Raw genomic sequence first — 26,919 nt, 5'->3', positions numbered from 1 at the left:
AGACCACCTGGTCTAGACAGGGTGGAGAAAGACAGAGCTAAACTCAACGCGGGTCTCTACTCCAAAGTAAATGACAGCTCATCAGCAAGCGAATATTGGGGTCACCATGTAGTGACGGACACCAGAGAAATGCACCGTAGGTTCCTGTTCAGGGAAGTGTGGAGCTCAAGTCAACCTGAGGAATGGTAGCTGTCCCCGAGCAGACCCCTCCGTGACCGCCACACCGTGTCCTTGCAGGAGCAGTACATTTTCATCCATGATGCCTTGTTGGAAGCCATTCTCGGAAAGGAGACGGAAGTGTCTTCAAATCAGCTGCACAGCTACGTGAACAGCATCCTCATACCGGGAGTAGGAGGGAGGACGCGGCTGGAGAAGCAGTTCAAGGTGGAGCTCTGCGCGGTGCCTTTAGCAAAGACAGGGAATTGCAAAATGCCCTGAATTTGGGTTATGTCTTTTTTATATCCATGTAGCTGCTGAAATAGATTACTGCTTTCGCTCCGTAGTGTAATGTAAAAGGAAGTTTGGACCATGTGTGTCTGCTGATGTTCAAACAGATGGGCCACAGCACTTTATCTTCTCCTGAGCCGTTGATGACTCTCTCTGAACGTAGACACCTTCCTCTAGCCCGTTGACCTAAGACTTCCAGTCAGTTTTCTGGCCCCCAAAACACTGTGTTCTCCCCCCCTCCAGAAATATTCAGTAATACTTTTATTGAGAATGGTTGTGTGATCCAGGAGTGGTAGCACATGCCTGTAATCCCAGCACTCAGGCTGAGGCAGGAGGATCACAAGTTCAAGATCAGCTGGTACTGTAGAGTGAGAACCTATCAGAAAGAACGAGTTGGAAGAGAGGGGAGTGACTATCTGGGTACATATTGTGATCAAAATAGGCTTCCTTGAAAAACCAGAAGGCCATCTGGAAACCTAAAGGAGTTGCTATGTAGTCGAGATAAGCTTCACTCATGGTAATGGAACAGAAGGTCCAGTGGTTGTTGAGACTCGTGGGTAGTTGAAGGAGAATAAGACTACTGAAGTCATTAACTGTCTCTTTCCAACACGGTCTTCCCATTGCTTCCCCTTCTCCTAGCCCCTCCCTGCCTTTCTAGTTTTTGCACAATGTTCTGCACGCAATCTCCTCACTCCATAGCAGAATGGAAGGGACGGCTGCAGTTCAGGTTTTCATGGGAAAACTTGCCTTAGTCTCTGAAACCCTCATTGGAATCTCCACTGGAGAAATGAGACAGCCAAACGAATTATACAAAGTGGTAGGAAATGAAAAACAAATCAATTTTTACTGAGTTCAATCACAACACCAATTTCAAATTTCCTATTCTCCTCTAAACAGCCTAACAACTGTGAAACCACTTGAGGTAATTAGATGACACAGTGTTACTTTAAATGTGAAAAGTGGGTATCACAAAATATGGCATACCAAATTACATTTAAAATTTTCCTTTGTTTTTCATTTCTGGTATATTTGAAGATTTCAGAGTTTAGGGAAAGTTTGAATGTGAAAACAGAAGGGGACAAATTCATCTCATTGTGTCTATCTCGACACAAATGAAAACCTATTTATAAGGGCCAGAAAATAGAATCAGAGAATAATAAGCATCCCTACATTAAGACTCTAAACTCCAAAATGCTTCAGAATCTAAACCTCTGTGATTGCCTCCATGATGTCATAAAGGAAAGTTCCATACCATGAAATCATTTTTTCATGCTCAAAAGATATGTAAAAATACCATCATGCCATGATTTCTGTGCCTAAGATATCTAATTCTATGTGCTAAAAGATACACAAGTAACCGACAGACTGCTCCCAAATATTAGCTCTTGATCTATGTTTCTTTGTGGACACTTTTAAAAGATCTCACAGAGAAAGTTTCAAAACTTGGAAAGAAGCCAGGCAGTTGGCTCTTTTAAGACACTAGCCATTTGCAGAAACTCAAAAAATGAAAAGACCATCTAGGGCCCAGTCCAGTGGCAGTAAAGCACCTGGAGAGATTGTCCTCATGTGTTTCATGCAGATAGAATGCCTGCTCTCCTTTCTGCTGATCACACCATGTAATGCAATGGTAACATTGTATTAATACAATGTAACACCATGTAATACATACACTTCACAGCTCTGATGTTTTCTTCAGTGGCATAGTCACTGGTGAAGCTTAAATAACCTTCCACTCATACTTGTGCAAGTAACACTAATTAAACACACTAGTAGGGGGGTTTGTTGTGACAAAGAAAAGATTCAACAGCACGAGGAGGATGGTAAGAGGGTTGTAGGGGGTGAAGATGACCAGAATATAGACATGTATAAAAATGTCAAAGAATTGAAAAACAAATTAAAACAGAACACAGAAAGCTGCTCAGCCCAGTTACATAAACAGAAAGGGAAGCACTTCTGTGGTGTAAGGTTAAAAGCCTGCCATCGACAGAAATGTGCAGAGAATCAGTCCAAGTCTTTATCTTCAATAGGTATGATTATATCTTAATTAAATTAAGTAATATTACTGTATAGATTTGACTCGTATATGCTATTGAAGAATTGGAGACAAAATTCCCAATAGCAGTGCCATCGACAATACATGGGGTATTTACAGTGTTCAGTAAATACCCCATGCACGGTACCTTCATTCCAGACCCCCAGGGTCTGCCAGCAGACACAAGTTAAGGACACACCCAAGCCAGCAAGAGAAGGCCCATGAGTGAAACATTAATGTTCTTTGGGGTACAAAAAATATTCTTATTGCCTAATAGTCTGGATGGTGATTGATACAGTCTTCCAAAGTTTCAAGCAGGCACTAGCCATTGTCCCTTGGACTAATGCCCAAAATGCTGCTCCTTCCCAGCTCATCACTCAGTGTAATGCAAAATACGTGGAATGCTTCAGTGCCCAGAAGGAGTGTAACAAGGAGAAGAACAGGAACTCTTCTGTCGTCCCAGGTGAGACATTAGCTTCGCGGTTCATTCAGTGAGCGGACATTTTCAAACTAGATTCATGTATTGTGCGAGACGTAGTGTAGTCAGTCTGATGAAAGGCAAGTAGAAGCAGTGACTTTAGACACCAGCAGGTCACTTGATCTATCTGACATGAAACCTAGTTTTAAGTTGCCTCGAAATGCCACCATATTTCAACTTGAGAAAGTGATAATAAAGCCAGTATTCCTGTGGCATTAAGACTCCGGGTCTTCAATTAATCTGGACTAATTGGATTTATTAGAATTGTATCATTAAATTAGCTATTGAGAGCTGGGCCCTATTGGTCTATGGTGACGCCTGTATGCATATAACTAGAACTTATCAGGGAATACTTTGTAAACCCCATAAACAACGGGCATTTCTTGATCATTGGATATTGAATATTGGTATCTCTATTGAAAGGGGTAACTGCTCTCTGCCCCCATGATGCAGAGAAGGACACTAAGATGTTGACCGAGAAGAGCAAAGTACAGTGTATTGGCGTAACTGTAGCAGCATAAAAAACCAGGGTCAGGTTATCAGAAACGCTTTTCCGTGTTTATGCCCTAATAGGCTTTGAAAGCCTTTCCCACAGTTCAGTTCTTATCCTATAGTGTCTGACCTGAGTCCCCAGGGAAATTTTCATTGTATCCCCTCCTTACCAGATAACACTTAAGCTTGTTTAAATACATCAGCCGTAGAAAGGAGCCAGGGAGTCATGCCATTCACCCGAGTAGATGCTAGGAAGAATTGCCGTTTTCTTTGAACAATCAGGCAAATGTGGTGTTATTGTTTCTTTCCATATGATAAGCCGAGCGCGCTCGAGTGGGACTTGCACCATTGCCCGGAATGAAAGGAACAGATTACATTAATGCGTCTTACATCATGGTGAGAGTCAACCGTTAACACCTTTCAGCTTAATTGGCTGTATTTACGATGAAGGAGTACATACCACCCCTGGGACTGATTGCATTTTTCGAAGTAATTTCTCAATGTGTAACATCAAAAGTACGGAAATTTCTGTGCTTGGAACTTTTAACAAAAGATGCCTAAAGGGTAGGAATAGAAAAAAAAATATCTAAAGCAAAAGGCTTCTTAAGGAATTAATTTTATTGTTAATTCGCCCAACTAGCCTTTAAATAAATGTTGAAATTGCTGTTAAGTAAAAACAGCAGGGGCAGCTTGGAAGTGAATTGCATGTGGAGAGAAAATTGTCCGCATAATAGTCGCAGAAGTACAACTTAAAATTAGCCACACGGACCGAATGCCTCTCTCCGCTTTTTTAGTGTAGCCAAAATAATGCTGCCTCGTTGCATGAGCGTATTTTACCACCCCAAAGTGCTAGCGATAACATCCGTAGTCACTGCTCCTCCCTCTCCCTCCCCGAAGGGCTACTACAGAAGCAATGAATTCATCATCACCCAGCACCCCCTGCCGCACACGACGAAAGATTTCTGGAGGATGATCTGGGACCACAACGCGCAGATCATTGTCATGCTGCCAGACAACCAGAGCCTGGTGAGTAGGGACACGTCTGCCACCCGTCAGCGAGCCCATGGAGCCACAAACAGGCGTTCCTGTCATACCTCGCCATGGGCTGCTGTGTCTGTAGGCTGAGAAGGGCATCTTCATAGGACTGCCCCTCACTCTTGATTCCCCCGGGCTGGTTATACTGCTCTTCAACCACGCTGTACTGGATAAAGGCTTTGAAAGCCTTCGTTTAGGAAACTCCTTCCTATGACTTCACGCTGACTTCTTAGCCGGTGCATGGTACTTTCAGAAAATGGGTAACTTACTTCATGTATGGTCTATGGGACTGTGTTTACCTTGCATGAATTAAGTTATTTAATAGCTGGAGAAACTGAAAGAATGGCCTTGTCCAAGAGCGTGCAGTAATAATTAGACTCGGATTTGTCCCTAAGTCATCTGCCTGTTCAAAGTCCATGCTTCTAATCAGTTTACTGTTGGTCCCTTTGTACCATATCAGAGCGCTGGGTCTCAGCTAAGTGCCGGTAGTGTTTCCATCCACAGCTGGGTCCACAGCGGAGACGAGGAGAGGCTGCTTACATCCATCCTACAGGGAGGATTTAAGCTACTAGTTTTATTCCCTTCCTTCGTCCTTCTCTGTTAAGATTCTGTATAGGAGATGGGAAAGCACATTTAAAAACAATTCCATGTTTCTGTTTATATCTCCTGCATACATATGTTTCAGAATTAGGTGCATCTTTAAAAAGGTATTCTGTGAACATGGAGCCGACAAGGTTAGACAAAAGTTTCTGGTTAAGGAAGAACAGCCTGTGCTTGAACCCCTAGCCTGGATGACAATGTTTGGCCGTGTGCCCAGCCAGTAGAAACATCTGTGCTGCCGCGCTTGGCTCTGGCTTCAGGACCCGCGGCTGCTGCTGTCGGACGGGATGGCAGCAAGGTTGAGAAGCTTAAGCTTAGTGCCAATGTTCTGATTAGCTGGCAGCAGCGGCCCATTCTGGTTGGCCAATGGAAATGGAAGGCGTTTAGGGTTGAAACGTTCGTTGCCTGGGTGAGTCGGTATTAACAGAGGCCACTCACCACCAAGATTACTCCCAGGGCTTATTTGTGTGGGAAAGCTAGGGAACAGTTAGGCCCAGCAAAGAGAACCGTGTTCACCAGATAGAACCCAATGACTGACGGGGACTATGGCATCTCAGGGTCTCTCTGCAGCCAGGCTACAAGACTACCTGAAGTTGGCATCATTTTGTTGTGTTTTTACTACCACTATAACTATACAACACTCCAAGTTTTAATTGATTTGTAAGTCACTAATCTAATTAAAAAACAGTATCAGTTCCTTTATATCTAGATAATCTTATACTTTTATACCTAGATGTTCATATCTTTATATCTAGGTCTAGATACTCATATCTTTATATCTAGATAGTATTATATATTTATATCTAGGTAATCTCTAGAACTTGTGATATAGAAACAGATGGATCAAGACTTCAAGGTTACCATCAGCTACAAAGTCTAGCCAGTACTCCATGAGGTGCTATCTGAAACAAGCTATAATAAATAAATAAATAAATAAATAAATAAATAAATAAATAAATGTATCAGTGAGAAGGAAAGATGGACAATAGAGCAAGCAGTGTAAGACTCTGTGGGTCTTTATTTGGAGGGGAACCTGCGGAGAAGGTCTCTGTGAGAGTCAGGCTGTCTTAATCTTACAAGCTGGGGTAGGTACAGGGCAGAAGGGAGGGATAGAGAAGGAGGTGGAATTTTCCTTTGGGGCCCAAAGTTGGCCATTGATGAGGGGGCGGCCAGGAAGTTGTCAGTTAAAGAATGCCAGGTGATCAATAAACATCTTTCATGGTAGCCATTACTGGGGGTAGAACAGCCAAAAATCCAGGAAAAGTTACATTACTACTGGATACCAAATTGTCATTGTTAAGGAATTTGTCTCAAGTTAACAGATAAGTGTATGTATAAGTACACACACACACACACACACACACACACACACACACACACACACACGCGCGCGCGCGCGCGCCTGTTGAAATAAGAAGTTGCTCTTGGATCTGGGACTGGAGTTCAGTTGGTAGAGTGCTTGCCCAGCATGTTTGCAGCCTGGGTTTAATCCCCAGACCACGTAAAACTGTCTGTGACTTATGCTTGTAGTCTCAGTTCTTGGGGAGGGAGAGACTGGGAGGACCAGGAGTTCAAGGTCATCCTTGGTGCTGTGTAGCAAGCTCATGTTCCCTCTGGGAAAAGGTGAATTTAATTGTTCAATCTCTCAAAATGACTAATTACTCTTAATTCATTGTCTGTATTCAGGAGTTTTTTTTTTTCCTGCCTTTGATCTCTTTGACACCTTTAAACAAACTATATCATCAGTTATTCCTATTCTGTCTTTTGATAGTACAGGCTTGTTTTTTTCAGAGGTGTAAAGGCATGGGGAAATAGAGTACTAATAAATTAATCTCTGCAGAGTGGTTGGATTCTGATGTTTTGCTCATCTTAACTATACATCCTGAATCCGTTTACAGGGTCATACTTCATTTCCTCGAACAAAGCATAAGAAAACTCACGGTTGTTCCAGACTTCTTTTGTATAGACTAAGCCCAATTGCTAATCTGCTTCCCCTTATGCTGAGCTTTAAAAATAAGAATGTACTTGGCAATACTCTATATTGAAGCTTGAAGGGGTGATAAGTCTCATTGGACTGCTGGCTCATTTCTGATGCATCAATGTGAGCCCAAACAAAGTCTTCCTGGTTGTGAATATTACCCCTGACTTCTGGGATAGTAAGTAGGCATTCTGAGTAAGATACCTATACAGACCTCCTTCCTGCAGGCAAGTGGGAGTTTCTCAGTTGAGCTCATTAGAAAAAGGAGGAAGAGGATAAAGCCTCGTAATCACGTCTCATGGTCTCCTCCATTAGGTTTTTCTTAGGAAGCCATCATTTTCAGGGATAGAATTCAAATACCAAGCCTGATTTTCTATTTTTAAACTTAAAATAGATGAACACATACAGCTTGCATGTTCCAGAACTGAACGTGTTACCCCCTCTTCAGTCTGACACCACCAGGGTAGCTTGTCTGATAAAAGATGCCTTTTACCAAGGGCCTACCTGCTGTGAGTACACAGCTTCCTATCCAAAAGGTGCTGTCTCGTGCCCTTTATCAGCAACGTGATTTTGACAATCTATGGACATCTCTGAGTATGTCTTCATTTGTCAAGACAGATGGTACAAATCCTATATCTAGTGGCTATCACCCAAAACTTATAAAGAACTCTAAAAAGTGAGCATAAATATGTTTTCAAGTATGACATAAATGATAAGCAGGTATGTACAAAGATACTCAGTGTTATTATCAATTCTCGTATAAAATGCCACCTCCTATCAAACGGGGTGACTTAAAAAAAAACAATAACAAATGCTGGTAAGGAAGAATAGTAACTCTTGCTGGTGTCGTACAACATGGCTGTAAACCCAGCGCTGGGAAGGCAGAGGTAGGAAAATGGATGCGAGTTAAATGCCTTGTCTACAGCGTGTTTAAGGCTTATAACTGTCTTTAAGGATAAAGGAAAGAAAGACAACTCAATATGCATTGGACTATAAACTAATACAACCATACAGAAAACGCTATTCAAGTTACTAAAGAAATATAAAACACCTGCTGGGTATACACTCCCCCTAAAAAAATAAGCATCATGTCTGTACCCCAGTGTTTTCAGTAGCGTTGTGCACCACAGCCAAAAGAGAGAAACAACCTCAGTGTCTATACAGGGGCACGTTTTCTGGCCCTGAGAAAGAGTGAGGTCTAGTTTTTACCACAGATTGAGCTCAGAGAGCGCTGAGCTAAGTTAAACAAGCCTACACAGGCATGCTACACAGGAAGGAAACATTCTACACTCCTACTAAGAAAGCACAAAAGATGTGGAGCTAACAAGATGGTAATTGGGGGCAGAGGTAGGTTGAAGGACACAAACCACAGATTTGTGTAGAATGAAGACATCTAGACTTCATGTACCATCTAAGAATTATAAAAATAAAATTGTAGTATACTTAGCATTTATGGTAAATGATAGTATAGCTGTTGCCACAAAAGTAATACGTAATACATTTTTACATATATATTTTGCATATAAATGTATATATATATGAAAATTGATAATCTGTTCATTTACTTGACTTTGGTAAACTTTACTGTCTCTTCTATAACATGTATTATATTTCAAAAATACACAAAACTTATGTTCTAAACATCGTTACTAATCAAGTGGAAATGAAAGCGATTGTAGAATAACAAAGCTAAATGCACTGTAGTGGTTTGGCCATGTCTGTCATATGCTGAGAGCACTTGTCACCGAGGGGTCGTGCCCCCCCTGCAGAGCAGAGTTGGGGTTGCTATGACAAAAGAAAGACGCTATGAAATGGCTATTCCCAAAGTGCGATTTGTGATAGACAGCAGTAACATTGAAACCAACCAGATGGAGGATTAATTCTATAAAATCAATTGAAAAGGTAAGTTGAGTGGTTTGGAAGATGGCAAACATGATGGGTTGGTTTGCAAGAAAACTAAGAAACAAATATTTGATAACACTGTAAGATAATTTATTTTCCTGGCTCCCAAAGGCTGAGGATGAGTTTGTGTACTGGCCAAGTCGAGAAGAATCCATGAACTGTGAGGCCTTCACTGTCACCCTTATCAGCAAAGACAGGCTGTGCCTCTCTAACGAAGAACAGATTATCATCCATGACTTTATCCTTGAAGCTACACAGGTAACTTAACCCACATTTCCTTGGCAGTTGCCCAATGTGGGCCCCATATCCTTTTTTAAGTAATAATGTAATAAAGTGATTTTGCCACCTTTGGGAGAGGCTCAGCTGTTTGAGTAAGACTAACTTTAAATATATGCATTTCTGGTTTTCCTTCCTTCAAATATTTGCTTTTTCCAATTGGGTAGATGAAATGTAGCAGATTCTGGTTCAGCGTGCACACAAGGAGGTCTTCTGGCTTAATGATAAAGACAGTGTAGAAGATAATATTCAATACAGCAGAGAAATGCTGCTTGTTTTGACATCAGAACCATAGCCTCCCAATGCGTTAAGCAGACGACTGTTCCCACATATGATAGCTCTCTGCTTAGAAGGATAAGAGACATCCGTGTGTGTCAGCAGTTTAAATGATACCTCAGCCCTCCCTTCTTTCTTTTCTAGTATGAGTCAAATTTAGAATAGTGGGCAGAACATCTCTTACAGGGGTTTTGTTTTGTTCTGTTCGCTGTTGACCGGCGTGGTGTGTTTCGATGACCAGTGGGTCTCGTGCAGTTCAGGCAGCTGAACACTGTTTAGCATTTCCTGTGATAGATGCTTTCTAGGGAGCAGGCTCCGGCCATTTAGCTGCAGACATAGGAACTACCGGAGGAGAGGAGCTGTGATTCTCTTTTGTTGGTTGCAGGATGACTATGTACTAGAAGTTCGGCACTTTCAGTGCCCCAAGTGGCCTAACCCAGATGCCCCCATAAGCAGTACCTTTGAGCTGATCAACGTCATCAAGGAAGAGGCCTTAACCCGGGATGGCCCCACTATTGTCCATGATGAGTATGTATCTGGTTATGTGTATTAGATCCCAGTGCTGTTCTTACGGGAGTCATACAGAGGTTGAAAGGGAACACCTCCCTCTCTCTTTCGATATTCCATGTTATTCCTGTAGGGTGTACACACACACACACACACACACACACACGTATGTATGTATGTATGTATGTATGTATATACATATATATGTGCATATGCAACAGCCTTGCGATTGTGCTTTCATTGGTCAAATTTCGCATGGCTCCAAGTGTCCCTAGAGTGTGCATTCTAGAAGGGGGAAATTACTGCACTTCTGTTCTTCATCAGAATGTCAGCAGGCTCTTGCTCAAGGACAAGCACACGCTAACAGTAACACGTGACATTCTCACCTCGCTGTATTCCCCCTGCTCACGTCGGTTCCATTTCCAGGCTGGCCTGTCCTTCCCAGGATGCTTCCAGCACATAAAATCTTTGGAGATAGTTGTGGAGCAGACACCTGACTCAAACAACAACTGGTTTCTTGTGTAACTAAGCTAGTTTCATCTAATAAGTCTCCAAGTGTGGTCTGAGAGCCCTGTGGGTTGTATCTCCACAGTCTTTCCAGGAGATCACAAAAGTCAAGCTATATATATATATTATATATTAGAATATACATGTACAACAAAGAGACCGTCTGCCTTGTTCACTGCCTGCCATGAATATATAGAGATTTCCAGAGCTACTTGACATGTAATCAAACTGTCACTCAAGATTAGTAGCAGGCATGGGCTCTGCTGTAACATTTTCTAGTTCTAATTCCTAATATCTTACATTGCTTAAAGAAGTGAGAGTTTAGCTGTTATTATAATTTGGTCTTGAGATCAAGGACTGAAGACTGGTAAGGAATTCTGTAACAAAATACATTGACAGGTCTCTACTCCTCCTGATGCAAACACACCCATAACTGCTCAGAATGACCAAGAACAGGATTGCAGAGATGGCTCAGAGGTTGGGAGCACTGATTGTTCTTCCACAAGACCTGGGTTCAGTTCCCAGCACCCATGTGGTGGCTCACAACTGTCTATAACTCCAGTTCCTAACACCCCTACACAGGCATGCATATGTAGGCAAAACACCAATGCACATAAAAAATAAATAAATATTTTAAAAACTACCAAGAACATAATTTATGGTATTTACTCTGTGTTTGGGGAAAACAGACGTAGGGAGGAAGGGACTTACAGCCTAGAGAGATGTACAGTCCGTGCCAGCTAGCATCAGCCACACAATTGATGAGATCTAGTGTAAGATGAAAAAATGCAGAAAAAATGCCAAAAAGACACAAAGAATCTCCAGGGCTACTGTCAAGCTCTGACGTCACTCAGGAGAGTCTTTAGTGAGCAAGTCCATTAAGACACAGGAGACCAGCCCCGGGGCTCAAAGCCACCACCATTCCACACTGCCTTCCTCTGGTTTTACTGGGGTCCCTCCTGTTCCCTCTTTCTCTTTCAGGCTGTGCTGTAGTTCTTTCTGGCTTGTTGTTTTCATTTGCTTCCCACACTTTGATTTTAGATTGTGGTTTTGGGGTTTTGTTTATACGGGTTTTGTTGTTGTGAGACACGGTCTAGTTATATAAGACTGAACTATATTACTTTAACAGAACAGTGGTATTTGGTTTCCCCCCTAGGTCACTGGCCTATCCAGTCTCAGGTTCTCGCCAACCCAAGCAGTGTTGGGTACAGGCTCCATCTCATGGAGTGGACCTTAAGTCAAATCAGATCGTGGTTGGTTACGCCCCCAAGCTTTATGCCACTTTGGTACCAGCTCATTGTGCAGATGGTCAGCCACACTTCTGGGAAGTGTGACATTAAGGGCTTTCCTCATGGGTGAACATCATAGATATCCTTGCACAAACCAGGCCTACGTACCCTAGGCCTGGTACCTGTCCTTGATGGAAATACTAGACAGCATCTGTATTAAGAATGGCGAGCAGTCATCCAGCGATGGTGGCACATGCCTTTAATCCCAGCTCCTGGGAGGCAGAGGCAGGTGGATCTTTATGAGTTCAAGGCCAGCCAGGTCTATAAAGTGAGTTCCAGGAGAGCCAGGACTGTTACACAGAGAAACCCTGTCTCAGCCACCCCCCTCAAATAAAAAACCTCTGACAAAGAATAGCCAGTGGTCAGAAGGGGCAGCCAGCCCACAGAACGGCCAGCATACTCCACGAGCAGACCACGGTCATCTTGCTGTTCTGTCTGACTAGCTTGAGCTAATCTTTAAGAAGAGGTAGGAAAATGAAGAGGGGACTCCTAAGTTTAATCATTTAATTAGAACCAGTTAAATACATTTAAATTGTTTCCTTCATAAAATCGAATTAAGTACAAATGGTTTTTTTAAAAAAAAAACAATACTACTTGGAAATAAAGCCAACTTAGTACAGTGTAGAATCCAACAGGAGACAGCACAATGAGAAAGAACCAAAACAAACGCAAAGAGTAAACAAAATGGGGTAATCATAATGGATATTGAAATGATATATTTAGAGAGCTAATGGAAGAGTTTATGAAATGATCACAAACACATGCTATGAGCCAGTTAACAAAATTAACTCCTAAAAGTGAAAAATGCTGCCATGAAAAGTGAAGGAGAGCTGCTGGAGGCAGAACGGGTGAGGCCGACACAGATGGAGCAGAAGTCAGTGCACAGGGAGATAAAACCCTAAGAAGAACAAGAGCCAAAGTGTTGGAGAGAGGGAAGAGTCGAGTTCCAACTCTGAACCAGTTAGGAGCCATTTGAACAGTAGCATTCGGAGAGACCCTGCATAGCGCAGCTTCCCCTAGTATTGACGCAGGCACGTGTGCACTCAAGGGGCGCTGCGTGAGAGACAGTCTGTGGAAACACAAATGTGGAAGCCGCTTGTGTGGAAACTAGATCCGGAGCCACACACATTCGCCACAACACATTCGTATCCAAAATCCACAGTTAAATAATTCAGGGAAATTAAAATTCTTACATGTAAACTTATTTATAAATAATGTATGCCTTAAGCAAGATTGAAACTGAAAAAGATAATAACAAATGATCAAATATTAACTTTCTAAAAGAATCAAACTGTACTTCCCCTAAAAATGTCATAGCCCAATCTGCATGTATTGAAGTTCAGAAACAAACTTGGCTTTCAGTTTAAAAATCGAGGGGGAAAATAAAGCCGATAACACCGCTGAAATACAGATAAGTCACAGATGAAAACAGAAAGGATGAAAGGGAAGCAAAGATAGAAAGGGTTAACAGTAAACAGACCTGGCCTAAGGGAAGATACTATGGTGATATCCGGGGAGGTGACATACTACTACAGCCCCAGCGCTAAAGAGACAGAGGCAGGAGCCTCGTTAGTTCCCGACCAGCCTGGTCTCCACCATGACAAGTGATCTCGAGAGGGAGAAAGGGAGGCTGGGAGTGAACACGAACAATGAAGAAACCAATTTAGAGAAGGTATAAATAGGAAGGAACAAGATCTCCCATTTCTGTAGCGTCACCGCATCTGAGAATGATCTGTTTGAGCTTGTTCTTTTAGGTTCTTACCACTCATAAATTATTTATACAAGCTAATTGTAAATTAAACATCTGAAATTTACATATGTAAATACAGGAATAAGTGGTAGAAGGCTGATGTGGGATTCCTCTCTATGCTGGGAATGTGTTTTATTACCACTGGTTGATAAAGAAGCTGCTTTGGCCAATGGCTTAGCAGAGCAAAGTTAAGGCAGAAATGTGAACAGAGCTATATAGAAAGAGAGTAGGTGGAGTCAAGGAGACACCATACAGTTGCCAAAGGGGACAGACGCCCAGAACCCTTACCAGTAAATCACAGCCTTGTGGTGATACACAGATTAATAGAAATGGGATAATTCAAGATGTAAAAGCTAGCTAGAAACATGCCTGAGTCATTGGCCGAACAATGTCGTAATTAATACAATTCCTGTGTGATTATTCGGGTCTGAACAGTCGGGAAACGAAAGAGCAGTCTCTGCCTACAGAAGACTGTCCACAAGCTGCTGGTTTGTGTAGCTGAATGATAGCTTCAGACAGGACCTTGTGACAGTGTACTTCTGTGTATCTTGAACACACTCTGATTAAAAAGCTAGAAATAAATACATTTAAAAGGAAATAAAGCGAGGATTTGAGACTGTTTTCGTACAACATTATGTTAATAAACTTTAAGCGCAGGCAGTAGGCGGTGTTTGCATGGTATGTGCCAATCTCTGTTCCAAGCCACTTACATTTGCAAGCTGAAATTTAGCCATAGTCCCACCGTAAGACTCGCTGGCCAGTTACTTCACCTGAATATGCCTCTTCAACATCAAGTGACGACGACAACATTGTAACTTCATTGGGAAAATCAATTCCATGTATGTAGTGATCTAGAAAGAACATAGACCACATGAGCAGTGATTACCAAGACGTGAGTAGGAGCGAGCAAGCCCTCCAAGAGCCTGGGCCCCCCAAACTCTTCATTGAAGCTACATCGAAACCATACAACGAGAAGAGCACAAACTTAATTAAAAGGAGGATGTTAGCACCAGAATTGCCATGTACAGGCTAATCTTATGTATTTAAAAAGCATGAGTAAATACCATCCAACAAAATCTCGTATAAAAAGAGTTACATATTATGAGAAAATAAGCTTTATCCTAGCAATGTAACACTAATTAAGTAGTCCCAAAATGTATTGATGAATTCAAGATATTTTCAAAGGGGTTTTTAAAAAATGATCAGATAAAAATAAGTGGAAAGCGTCTATAATAAATAATGGAATAAAATGACAACCGTTCATACCCCCTACCAGTACCGTCAGCCAACAAAACAAAATAAGCCATCGCTCCTAACCAGTTATCACTTACAAGAAGCCCATCATTCATGGTTTTTTATTCCAAACTTGTGTAGTTTGACCATAAAAGACCATACAGAGCATGTCTGCTTCCAGTGCTGGCGCACTAAACATTCCAGGGTCTGACCAAGGCTGGAATACCAGAGACAGGAATAGACATCACGAGACAAAGCCCACCACCCGAGAGCGTGCAGATGACTAGGATTTCAAGAGTTCTGCTGTGGGACTGTCGACGAGCACACTTCGTCAACACAATTTATGTCTCTACATCAGCTGAAGACAGACAGCTAGTGCGGCAAGAAGAGGCCATTCTGAGGAGAAGCAGATCCTCTGAACCCAGGAATGAACCGAAAACACAGTGTGAAGGGATATAAAAGAAACTCTGAAGCCCAAGTGACCTAAACAGATGGAGAAAGGGCATGCTGTTCGTGAAGAGAAAAACTAAAAGTCCAGAAAAGCCTGACTTTTCTTGAACTCACCCATATAGTCATGCAAAATAACAAAAAAATCTTAACTACATTATTTGTTTCTTGATAGTCTGGTTCCAAAATCACCATAAAACTGGGGCAGAATGGAACATAAGGTTTACAGGTATTTTGAATATGAAGTGAAAATTTCCAGTATATGGGTTTGGAGATCTAGCAGCAGTAGGCATTTGTAACCTAGACTTGAAACACGAAAAATAAAATTAGAAGGTATAAAGACATCTTCACAGACAGAATTCTCAAACAGAATCCCCCTGCCCCAAAATAGAAGATGACCTACATTTACATCAAACTGAACTGTATTTTAGGGAGACAAAAATGATCATAACAAAGTTTATAAAAACTAAGGACTTGAAACATGTACTAGAAATACTATAAAATCATTTATAAAATCATTTGAAAGAAATAAACATAACAGATGTATCCAAAGTTTATTAATGAGGGAAGCTCAGAAGAATAAATGGGGATGGCCAAAAAAAAAAGCCTATTAGGAACCTTCCTTGTTCTTCATTATCCATCAACTTCCTGAAGTCTTTTAAGGTTTAAAATGAGGAGCAATTAGGATCCTACCTGGGAAGACTATGGAGAGGGGATGGTTACTTTGAGGGAGGGCCTATGGCAGGATCTTTGAAATGTAATGGGAAATTAGTTTTAGAAGTGGTGACGCAGGTCTTTAATCCCAGTACTCAGAGAGGCAGAGGCAGGCAGGTCTCTGGGAGTTCAAGGCCAACTTGGGCTACAAGAGCTAGTTCTGAGACAGACTCCAAAGCTGCAGAAAAACCCTGTCTCAAAAAACAAAACAAACAAAAGAAGTTCTGATTCCTTTTGAGTCACATATATTCATACATAGTGATAGCCATGAGCTCATAGAAATTCTCTTGTGCAAACATCACAGCGTGAGGGGAGCCCCCGCTTTCTCTATATATGACTGACATCAAAACCATCAATGTAAACCAGCATTGCCACAAGCACCGATGTGCTCAGCTGGAAGGCTTCTATGGTGTGATGTCACTGGCATTAGGAAGTCCCAGCTGCACAGCAATCTTACAGGCCCATCATAAATGTAATCTATGGTTAGCTAAAACATCATTATGGGGTGAATGATTTTTTAAGTCCAGTTTATCTGATTAAGGGATGGAGAAATGGCTCAGCTATTAAGGCTAGGGTCACAACCCAATGGACATTCAATATGCTTATGATCACTGAGAAATGAGGGCCTTGTAGCACTTTCTATTTATCTAATAGGAGGCAGTCACACTTCTCATGTTGGTGTTTTTCATCTTTTGTAATGCCTCTTACCCAACACCGAAGCTGCAATGTTTCCAAGTCTACTTTTGAACCTCTTGTTCCCTATGAGATGTCAGGCTGAGTTTCTATCAGAGCATTTGGCAAAAATGTCACCTCTATGTAAACTTCTAGATCCCTCCCCCTGTCTAATTCAGTTTTGTCTTCTGGAATAGGCACCAACCCAGCCTACTTAATTCCTAAGAAGTACGTGCTGGTACTTAGCGTCTACTGCATGCAGTCCATTCATACATCTGAGATTGCATCCTTCTCTTCTCCTCCCCAGGTATGGAGCGGTTTCTGCAGGAATGCTATGTGCCCTTACCACCTTGTCCCAGCAGCTGGAGAACGAAAATGCTGTGGATGTCTTCCAGGTGGCAAAAATGATCAATCTTATGAGACCTGGAGTATTCACAGACATCGTGAGTAGTTTGTGTCTATGTCAAACTTATCACATGATCCTCAGATCTGTACCATAGGCCAGGGATTCTCAACTACGGGTGTCGACCGGGAGACATCTGATAATATCTAGAGACTTCCTGCTTTTCACAACTGGATGGAAGTTCTGTAGCATTTAGTGTATAAAGGCCAAGGCTGCTGCTAAACACCCTGCCACACACAAGACAACCCTTGCCAACACAGAAATGTCTAGCCTAAAATATCAGTAATGTAGTTTTACAAAAACCACCACTAACAACAACAGAAAAAATCTTTGCTTAAGAGTAGAGTGTTGTCCAATTATAAAATAGGGATATTCCATTATCTTATGAGTACTGAAACAGGTTCTAGACCAGACGGATATGAAGAAGGTATAGAACTCAGTGATTCAAGTGCTTGCCTTTAAAGTTTCTTTATAAGATTTCTGCTGTTCCTGTCTCTCTGGGAGTGCTTTTTAGAAGTGTATTTCTGCTGTGGGAAGTCCTTCTGTATATGTGTTGCTTTTATTGGTTAATGAATAAAGAAACTGCTTTGGCCTGTGATAGAGTAGAATAGAACTAAGGGGAGGGAGGGAGAACTAAACTGAATGCTGGGAGAAAGAAGGTGGAGTCAAGGAGATGCCATTGGAGCCACTGAAGGAGAAAGACCTAGGCTACAAGCCTCATGGTAAAATATAAAATAATGGAAATGGGTTAATACTAGATGTAAGAGCTAGCCAACAATATGTTTAAGTGATTGGCCAAGTTGTGATTTTAAATAATACAGTTTCTAAGTGATTATTTCGGGTCTGGGCAGCCGGGAACGAACAAGCAGCCTTTCTAATACATATTTCTGATCAGCGTTTGCATCTTAGATAAAATGTCTGACCCGTTATTCTCCTCCTGTCTTCCAGGAACAATACCAGTTTGTCTACAAAGCAATGCTCAGCTTAGTCAGCACTAAAGAAAATGGAAATGGTCCCATGACAGGGGACAAAAATGGTGCTGTGCTGACCGGAGAAGAATCAGACCCTGCCGAGAGCATGGAGTCTCTGGTGTGACTGGACCCCTGAGAGGGCGCTTACTTTGTAAACTTCTGAGACTTGTAAAGACAGAACTTTTTTGAGGCCTTTTTTGCCAGACTCTAGGTTATACAATAACCCGGTTACTTTTTTACACTGATAAAAGTTTTGATATTTATTTTTTGCCATTTTATGTCTTAATGGTATCCTAGTGAGCATTTGCACCTGTTCATTTCACACAGTGAACCGCAACTTTACCCAGTTTGCACTATCTGATCAGTGTTACTGCCTATAACCTAATACTACAGCGAACCCTGATGTGACATTCCATGGCAACATACATGCTTCTCTTTAGTTCCGTGCAGTGAAAGTCTTGGTGATGACAAGGAACCTCAGTTTTGTTATTATTCTAAAGCGACTGCGTTTTCCTAGCAGGCAACACTGTCTTTTTCTCAGTCCCCCTCTGTTTTTTAGGCACCATTCAGTACTATATGCCTTCTGTTTTCATGGAGTGGATGGGCGTTGTTTCCTATTGCAGGACCGCAGGTTAAGGGGAGCCCCTAAGAAGTCTGCTCATGTCAGTTTCATGTTGAGGAATCCACTAAGAAGTGAAGAGGGCTTAAGAGTTGCTTCATGTGAACATCTCCTATTAGTTACCAAGTTATATTCACAGTTGAAATGTGTCAAAATAAAGAATCATTCTGTATTACAGATTTCACAGTAGCTATGTGGACAGTGTGTGTTATTTGCATTCTGACTCTCTGAAGTAGCTACACCCTAAAATCAGGGCTGTCTTTTACAATGGGAAGGTGGCACTACTTCGTACAGTTTTCTTAGGACACCCTTTGGTTAATCTCCTCTAAGACTTTTTGGTATAGTACCGTACCTCACAGTAGCTCCAACACCAGAAAAAATAGGTATTTAAATTAAATGTAGTATTCCAAAAAATCCCTACTAACTACTTCTATAGCAATCTAATAAAAAAAACTACCTATAGACAGCATTCTTTTCTTTATTGTTTTGCCAAATGTTTCATAATAAATCTCTGAATTACATACATACATACTCAAGATTGAATTGGAAATATATTTGGGAAATTCCTACAGCTGGAACAGTCTTATTTGGAGAGAGAAAATGAGTCTTAAAGAGAAGGTTCAGTTTTGAATGGAAGGTGACGTCTCCATTGTAGAGAAGGTTTCATGAGGAGGTTTGTGGATATTCATGAGCAGATACACTCCAGTAAAAAGTGGTGATGGTCATTAGTAAGTCCTAGGTCCAGCTGGAATGGCTTTCAGCCATAGTCCATTATGGGAAAACTGGAAGCATTATTATGAGATTTCATTTGAGTTTGTTTGCAACCAAACAAACCCCACTAAACTATTCACCAAGATCTGTATCTTCCTTTTCCTGTCTCCTTTTGAAGGTCAGCTTCTGTCAGACTTGAAATCATCCCCCAAGCTTGGGCCCGCGAAGAGAACGGGGTTTGGTTTCCTTATTATGCCAGTAAGCTTTACCTTGAGACCATGCAGCTGCTGTCACTATTGGGGCAGTATTGCAATGGGAAGGAGGCGTTGTTCTTTGTGAGCTGTTTGTCTAAAACTAGTCCCAGATGTATTGGAGAACCAGAGCTGCTAAGGAGGGGGTCACAGCCCAAGTCCAAGGGTTTCTATGCACGGGCCAGACCCAAAGATTTCCATGAAGATACTTTGTGCAGGCTAACCTAGGCTTTTGAACGCACAGAAAACTGAGAGCCTGGCTCTCATGGATGGCTAAACATGATCTGTAAGGTGTCTGTGCCAGATAGCACACTAAGCACATTTAACTATGCACACATGTGCACACACACACACACACTTGACCTCACTAGAGGTGTCACCCTGCACAATTCAAAGAAGGACTGACTGTCGGTACAGCTCTAGCACTGAGCTGGAAGGGAAAAGATTCAGACTGTGGAGTTTCCTAGCCAATTAAACAGAATCTTTGTGTTGTACACAGATCTGGCATTAGCTGACGCTCTTCAGCGAGATGCTTGGTGGCTCTGCCATTCGGAATTAACATTGAAGTTGGAGTTCATGGCCTCGCAACTTTCCCTCAATAAAAGTAGCCTTGGTTAGAAGACAAATAGCAAGTATTACTTTCTGTGCTGTTCACACAGGAGATTCGATTTGCGGAATTGCATGCTCCCCACAGCTCTGGGACTGTCTCCTACATGAGTGCGAGAATAAGGAGAAAAGAAGGGGATGAAACGCTCAAGTCAGAAATAAAATCAGGGCGGGGTAGAAGCTCTCTGTGGGCAGCCTGCATGTCTACAGCAGGCTTGAACCAAAGCCTGCAGATTCCAGCCTATTGCTATGTGCCCATTTTGCCAAAGTGGCCCGGACCCCCTTCGCTAAGGATAGTCACCATCAGCCGTCCTCAGTCCCTTTGTATCTTCACTAGTCTTTGTTATTGGCAAAAGGCATTTTTCATCTTTCCAGAGGCAGAGAGTTCCAAAGATGTTTTCTTTGAGACATAAGCACATTGCTTAAGTACATAATAAGGTTATAACCACGTGCAGTCAAAGGGAACGGATATGGCTAGTGTATAAGTCCCTAAGATGCTGTTTGCATGTAAGATTTACCTCTAGGGAAATGAAAGACACACACCAAACGAAGCTGAATTGTTAAAATTAGGTCAGGTGGACGCACTGGACATCAGAGACATTAGAGACCTCAGAAAAGTTTTGTACCTCAAACCATGAGGCCATCTTTAATGTTTCTTTTCTTATCATAAGTTACCTTCTGAGCTTCAAGAATAGAACAGTTAGTTCAGTGATTCTCCTAATCTTTGTGCAAGTTTTGAGAGCCCGTTGTGAGTAGAAGAGTCCAGTAGAGTGTTCAAGAAGGAAGAGGGCTTATGGTGCTCGAGGGACAATGAAATCCGTAAGTAACCTGAGTTGTTTTATAAAGGCACGGCACAGCTGCCTTCTCATGACTTTTTCTTAATTGCATATATACTATATTTAAAATTAAAATATAGATACCAATTTACCAAAGACACACATAACTAATTCTAAGCAAAAAAATAAAATAAACATAAAAACCCAAATGCATCGTAATTTAAGAAAAAGTAATCATAATGTAGTTGTCTTAAGGCTTTTGCAGTTCCACTGAAAAATGTATTTTCAACCCCTTTGTTCCAAAATTTCTGTTCAAATGGTGCCAGTAAATTTTTATATGAAAGGAAAATGCCTGCTTTTTTTTCTCTACAGCAGCTGTACTTTCACAGAACCCTTTGCATTTTCCCTTAGTTACCACTCACACACAATATTGGCTTTATTTAATCTCTAGAAAGAAGGCATGATAAAAATATATATATATATAAGAAATTATAATGACATTTGGCCTCTACTTTTGTCTTAGCTGTTAAAATGTTTTTAGTATTTTTGTTAAATATTTGCAAAGGGAAGCATTTTCTACAGAGGATAATTAATTTCAAGAAAATATCTTGAGTTTTAAGAAATAAACATCTCCAGAAAAGGAGACAGTCAATTTTATAAAATGTCGTAACTCTCCAACATTTGGGGTAGTGACTCCTCTTTTGTTAGGACATTTGAAACAAACTAGCAAGCAGCCATTGTTTCTAAAGATCCCACCATCATGTCGACACCTGTTTCTTTCACTTCCTTTCCAAATAGCTAAAAATCATTAAAACTGTAAATATTTTGTTGCTTGAGTAAGCATCTCCTGGGAACTTTGTATCTATGGTATATAATCATAGAATTTTATATTTTCATATAAAGCTAATTTTTTTCTAGTTTCAACTGTGTCATAGTTTTCTGTTATGTTCTGTTTTGTTTCCGTGGTGGATATGTGAACTTCTGTGTACTGAAGTAGCCAGAGCCATCTTTGCATTCCAAGAGAATCCAACGTGTGTTCCTCCTTTGAGGCCGTGGTTGTGAAAGTCGGGCTTGCTTTTTAACCCCATCTACCATTAGTGCAATAGCAGGTAGACATGACTAGTCCCTGAGTACATGTGTCGCACTGACTCATTTTGGAAAAAGTGATTTTTTTTTAAATGATTTGTTCCGTGGGGGCAGGGGTTTTATAACCTGGAAAATTTCCCTTTTTCCTTCTGTTTTAAACTATATCAAATCATTCTATTATAGTGTTATTTAATATGTAAATTGTATTGCTATACATAAAATAAAGTATGGTTTTTGATGTATGTCTTAGCATGGAGCATTTCTATGAGATCCCGCTTCCCTTTTTAAATCACCTTAACGCTCAGCAGCCCTCCGTCACGGTAGGAAATGAAAGTCAGCGGTGGCCTTTACAAGCCAAAGGTCATGCTCTTGCCCTGATTTACCCATACTCTTCTTTTCTAAGGAAACAAGACCAAGTCTCACCAGCGTCAAACATTCCCCCTACTTTGTGACGTCCGCCAGTAACGTCCACCAGTATCTCATCCACACTGGGAGCAACTTCCCCTCTGAACATTCGCTGTCTAGGAAGGAGGGTGGATCACAGCAAGACACTTGGAGAGTCATGGAGTAGACGACGTAGGATCAGTACAAGTCCTTCTGTGTCCACCATGAGCTCTTAGTTTCCCATTGTCATGTGCATTGGTGTGGGGAGGGGTGCAGCCGTCCTGGAAGAATGCACCTCTTCCTCAAGTTATACCCTTTGGTGACTCTAGTATCAGATTTCTACAAATTGATTGTCTATATAGATCCTGGTCAGACAACTGGTATATTTTATTTGGCCTATATTTGTTGTAATTACTATCAGTTACGGACATTTACAATCTCCAGTAATGAAACTAAAGTTCGATTTCTTCAAAATTCTTTTATCTGCAGGGCTTGGGGGGAGATGTTCTGTGGGTTGAGTTTGGTTCTCCAGCACCTATGTAGAAGTTAGGTGCTGTAGCACACAGTGCCGGTAACCCTGGAGCAAGAGAGGTATAGGCGTAAGCAGAGAGGGATTTCTATGGCTTGCTGGGAATTCACCGGAAGCAGCAGGCCCTGGAGGGAGTGAGAGACACTGCCATCATGGAAAACTAGGTAGGGACAAGAAAGCAAAACACCAACGCTGCACAAACCTGCACGCAACATCAAACAACAACAACATAGGTTTGGCATTTCGATAGAGATGGATTCTTAGGCAAAGGCTAGAGGGACAGTTTGCACTGCTGTGAGCAAACAAGTGACCTTCACTGCAGATGTTCTGAGCTGCACACCATGCTCACAAAATCCCTTTTATTCTATATTATTATTATTATTATTATTGGAAGATTTACCTGCAGGTGGAAAGAAAGGAATGAGAAATACGGAGTCGAATAGCCAAATTCTAGTCAGTTTGGCCACTTACTGACAAAGATCTAGGGAAAGTTACTCCATCTCTCCCCAGATGCTGTTTTCCTCTTTTGTAGAACACAAAAACTAATGTTGACCTAGCTAAGCAATTGGGAGAAGTAAATGAGGTTATTTGTGCAAAATTCGGATATGGTGCATAGTGGGTACTCAGTATCATCCATTATAAAATCTTATAGTTTTGTGTAGTTACTTAGTACATCTCTGATCAAACATGAAACAAAAATTTACTTTAGTTTGCTAATTTTCATAACAATGTTAAGAGGTTTCTATACCCAGGTATACCTCCTCCCATACCCCTTCTCCCTGTACTGGAGTTTGAACCCAGGATCTTGTATGTGAGACGGAAGGCTCACATACAATGTGATGTGTTCTTAGCCTTTTAAAAACAGGATATAGCCACGTTGTCTGGGTTTTGGGGTTTCTGTCCCACCAGGTCCCACAGTTGTTCACTCTCAAAGAAACACACAGAGGTCTACATTAATTATAAACTGGTTGGCCTAGTAGCTCAGTCTTCTTATTAACTCTTATAACATATATTAGCCCATAATTCTTGTCTGTGCTAGCCACGTGGCTTGGTACCTTTTTCGGCGAGGCAGTCACATCTTGCTTGCTCTGTCTCTGGGTAATCACTGCAGACTGAAACTTCCCTCTTCCCAGAATTCTTGTTGCCCTGCCTCTACTTCCTGCCTGGTGGCTCTGCCTCTACTTCCTGCCTGGCTACTGGCCAATCAGCGTTTATTTAAAATACAAGTGACGGGGTACAGATCATTGTCCCACAGCATAGCTAAGCTTCCCCACTCTGTGCCCTAGGCAGATCTTAAATGTTCACTGTTCCTGCTGCAGCCTGTAAAGAAGTTAGACTGCTTCTTTGAGTCTAAATCTCTCTCTCTCTCTCTCTCTCTCTCTCTCTCTCTCTCTCTCTCTCTCTGAATTTAGAGAAGGTATTTTTAAGAGAATAAGCATACCCATAACTTCAGAGAAGTGAAACGAAAAGTTTCATGATGTTTGATTCTTGAGCAGGAAGTGCAGAATGCAGTGCCACACTGTGAAAGGATGGGCTGTGTTTCTCTCATCAGCTGCAGGCTCCATCTTTCCCCTAAAGGTTTACTGTAGCGTGAATTCTAATTGGTCTTAATAATAAAAACCCCGAGTCAGAAATAGGGTACATGCTGAAAGATCAGAGAAGCAGAACAGACCAGCCTCTAGTTCTTACCTCTACCAAATCCTGAGACCAAATAAGTGATCCTGTCTCTAGGAATACTCAGATGAATGTTGTCTCTACCAAACCTCAAAACTGAATCCTGAGCTCCTGTCTCCTCCCACTTCATATTCCTCTCTGCCCAGGCATATCACTTCCTGTCTCCACCTCCCTAGTGCTGGGACCAAAGGTGTGAGCTTCCACCGCTTGAATCCGTTTCTCTTTTAGACTGATTCAATTTTGTGTAGCCCAGGGTGGCCTTAAAACACGGAAATCCCTCTGTCTCTGTCTCCTAAGTGCTGGGATTAAAGGTGTTTGCCACTACTGCCTGGACTCTATGGTTAATACATAGCTAATATAGCTAGCTATGTATTCTGATCTTCAGGCAAGTTTTATTTGTTAAAGCACAAACAAAATATCACCACATTTCCTATTTTTGTCTAATATAGAAAAAGGTTATAACTAATATAAAAAAACTATATACAATAAGTACAATAACTATACAATATGTACAGGCAATAAATAAACCAACAATGTCTAGTCTGTTTGCATTTGACAAATTTAGAGAAAATACTCCATTATCTATCCTATCTTGGTGAGTCCAATGTTGTACCTATTTTATTTTTTATTCTAACTTGCAATACCAACCCAAAATTATCTTTTTATGTCTCTCAACCTTATATACTTTAAATTTCTTTAGTGAATTTTTTTTCTGAGTCTGGTAAACAAGGAAAACTATAACTAGACCTATCTAGTCTTCAACTCCCAGAAGAGGAAATAATATTAACTGAGTAAGCAGAAATTGCAAGCAAATGACTTTCAAAAAAAAAAAAAATGTGGGAAATGACAGAAATAATTGGCTGCTCAAACAATCACCCAAGGTTCCTCTGTAACATTGGGGCATCCTTTTTGGCCTACAGGCCTAGAATATTCAGCAGACTTTTCGATGAAGCAGATTTTTGAAGGACTGTCGCGCCTTACCTTGGCAAGTTTTGGCAGTCACTCTCTTTTGTGTCCTGCGTGTCCAACGTGGACAGCATATTGTCAGCAATCAAGGCAAGTGCACTTTCTTGCCCAGGGGGTACTTTGGTCACAAAGAAAGCAAACTCCATTGTAGGCAGAAACTGCTTATTCATTTCTTGGCTGCTCAGACCCAAATAATCATGCAGAAACTATATTAATTTCAATACTTCTTGGCCAATGACTCAGGAGTATTTCTAGATAGCTCATCTTAAATTAACCCATTTCTATTACTTTATGTTTTACCACAAGACTCGTGGTTTGTTACCTCTTGTATCTGCCTCCTTGGACGGTTGCATGGCATCTCTCTGACTCTGCCTACTCTCTTTTTCTCTCTCTGTTATGATTTCCTGCCTGGCTTTACTCTGTTAAGCCATTGGCCCAAACAGCTTTATTCATCAACCAATAAAAGCAACACATACACAGAAGGGCATCCCACATCATGCCATGTGGAGTTTCTTCAACATGTCTCATTAAAGCGTTTTAAATGCCATCTTTTATAAGTCTCTGAAGTGTTTGAAGATGACCTGTCTATCTAAACTACATCTCTGTGTGATCTTGAAAACATAGTTAATATGACTACAAATTTGGTTGTAATAGGTGACCAGTTACTAACCTGAATTTTCTTATTATCCTAAATATTGACCATAATAACTTTCAAGGACTAGAAATTTGCATTGCATTGTTAAGCATGCTGTATAGGTGCAATATCTTGGACAAGATTAGAAATGTATGTATAATATGTTCTAAAAAAATCTTAAATTTTTATCAATATACAGAAATCTATATCAATGTAAAATATTTAATACTGGTAGTTGCTTTTTTGTATAAAGGTAGATTCAATAATCTACCTTTTTATCCAATTTCTGTGTCTATAATCCCTTTTTCTCTTCAAAGCAAAAATCCTGAATCTAAACTCCTTTGTTCATTTTTTTTCCTAACCATTACCAATAAGAACTTCTACTCAACTACCCTAAATGATGACAAATATCCATAACCCATCAAACAACCAAAAACCACTCACCCCACCTCTTGGGAATGTGGGTGTCCTGTTCTTGAATTTACTTCCTGCTTTCTGGGGAAAGGGTATCTTTAGAGGATCCTGAATTGAAAAATATGAGCTAAATGTCAAGATCTTGGAGAGGTAGCTGTATCATTTATTGTCCAGTCTCTGCATAATGGAAAAGTACAAGACTTGTCTCAAATCCTGGCTAAAGTTGTCTGTGAGGCTGGATCATCTCAGCTAGTCAGTCA

General features: G+C 41.1%; 1 protein-coding gene across 4 annotated transcripts in view; it reads left to right on the top strand.

Annotated features, from left to right (window-relative positions):
- Nucleotides 1-22,300, top strand: part of Ptprg (protein tyrosine phosphatase receptor type G) — a 674,545-nt gene extending 652,245 nt beyond the window's left edge. For all 4 annotated transcript variants that reach the window (XM_048420806.3, XM_048420808.3, XM_085687941.2 and 1 more), the window contains 8 exons: nt 238-384; nt 2,849-2,942; nt 3,769-3,845; nt 4,347-4,475; nt 9,076-9,222; nt 9,902-10,044; nt 16,943-17,078; nt 17,987-22,300. In XM_048420806.3, coding sequence (XP_048276763.1) covers nt 238-384; nt 2,849-2,942; nt 3,769-3,845; nt 4,347-4,475; nt 9,076-9,222; nt 9,902-10,044; nt 16,943-17,078; nt 17,987-18,133 — 1,020 coding nt within the window. In that variant the 3' untranslated portion in view covers nt 18,134-22,300. The remainder of the gene's footprint in view (nt 1-237; nt 385-2,848; nt 2,943-3,768; nt 3,846-4,346; nt 4,476-9,075; nt 9,223-9,901; nt 10,045-16,942; nt 17,079-17,986) is intronic.
- The last annotated feature ends 4,619 nt before the right edge of the window (nt 22,301-26,919 follow it).

Source organism: Myodes glareolus, chromosome 5 (genome assembly GCF_982192425.1).
Source record: "Myodes glareolus chromosome 5, mMyoGla1.1, whole genome shotgun sequence".
Taxonomy (NCBI): Eukaryota; Metazoa; Chordata; class Mammalia; order Rodentia; family Cricetidae; genus Myodes; species Myodes glareolus.
The sequence above is the reverse complement of the archived record's forward strand: the minus strand, read 5'-3'. Positions and strand labels throughout refer to the sequence as shown.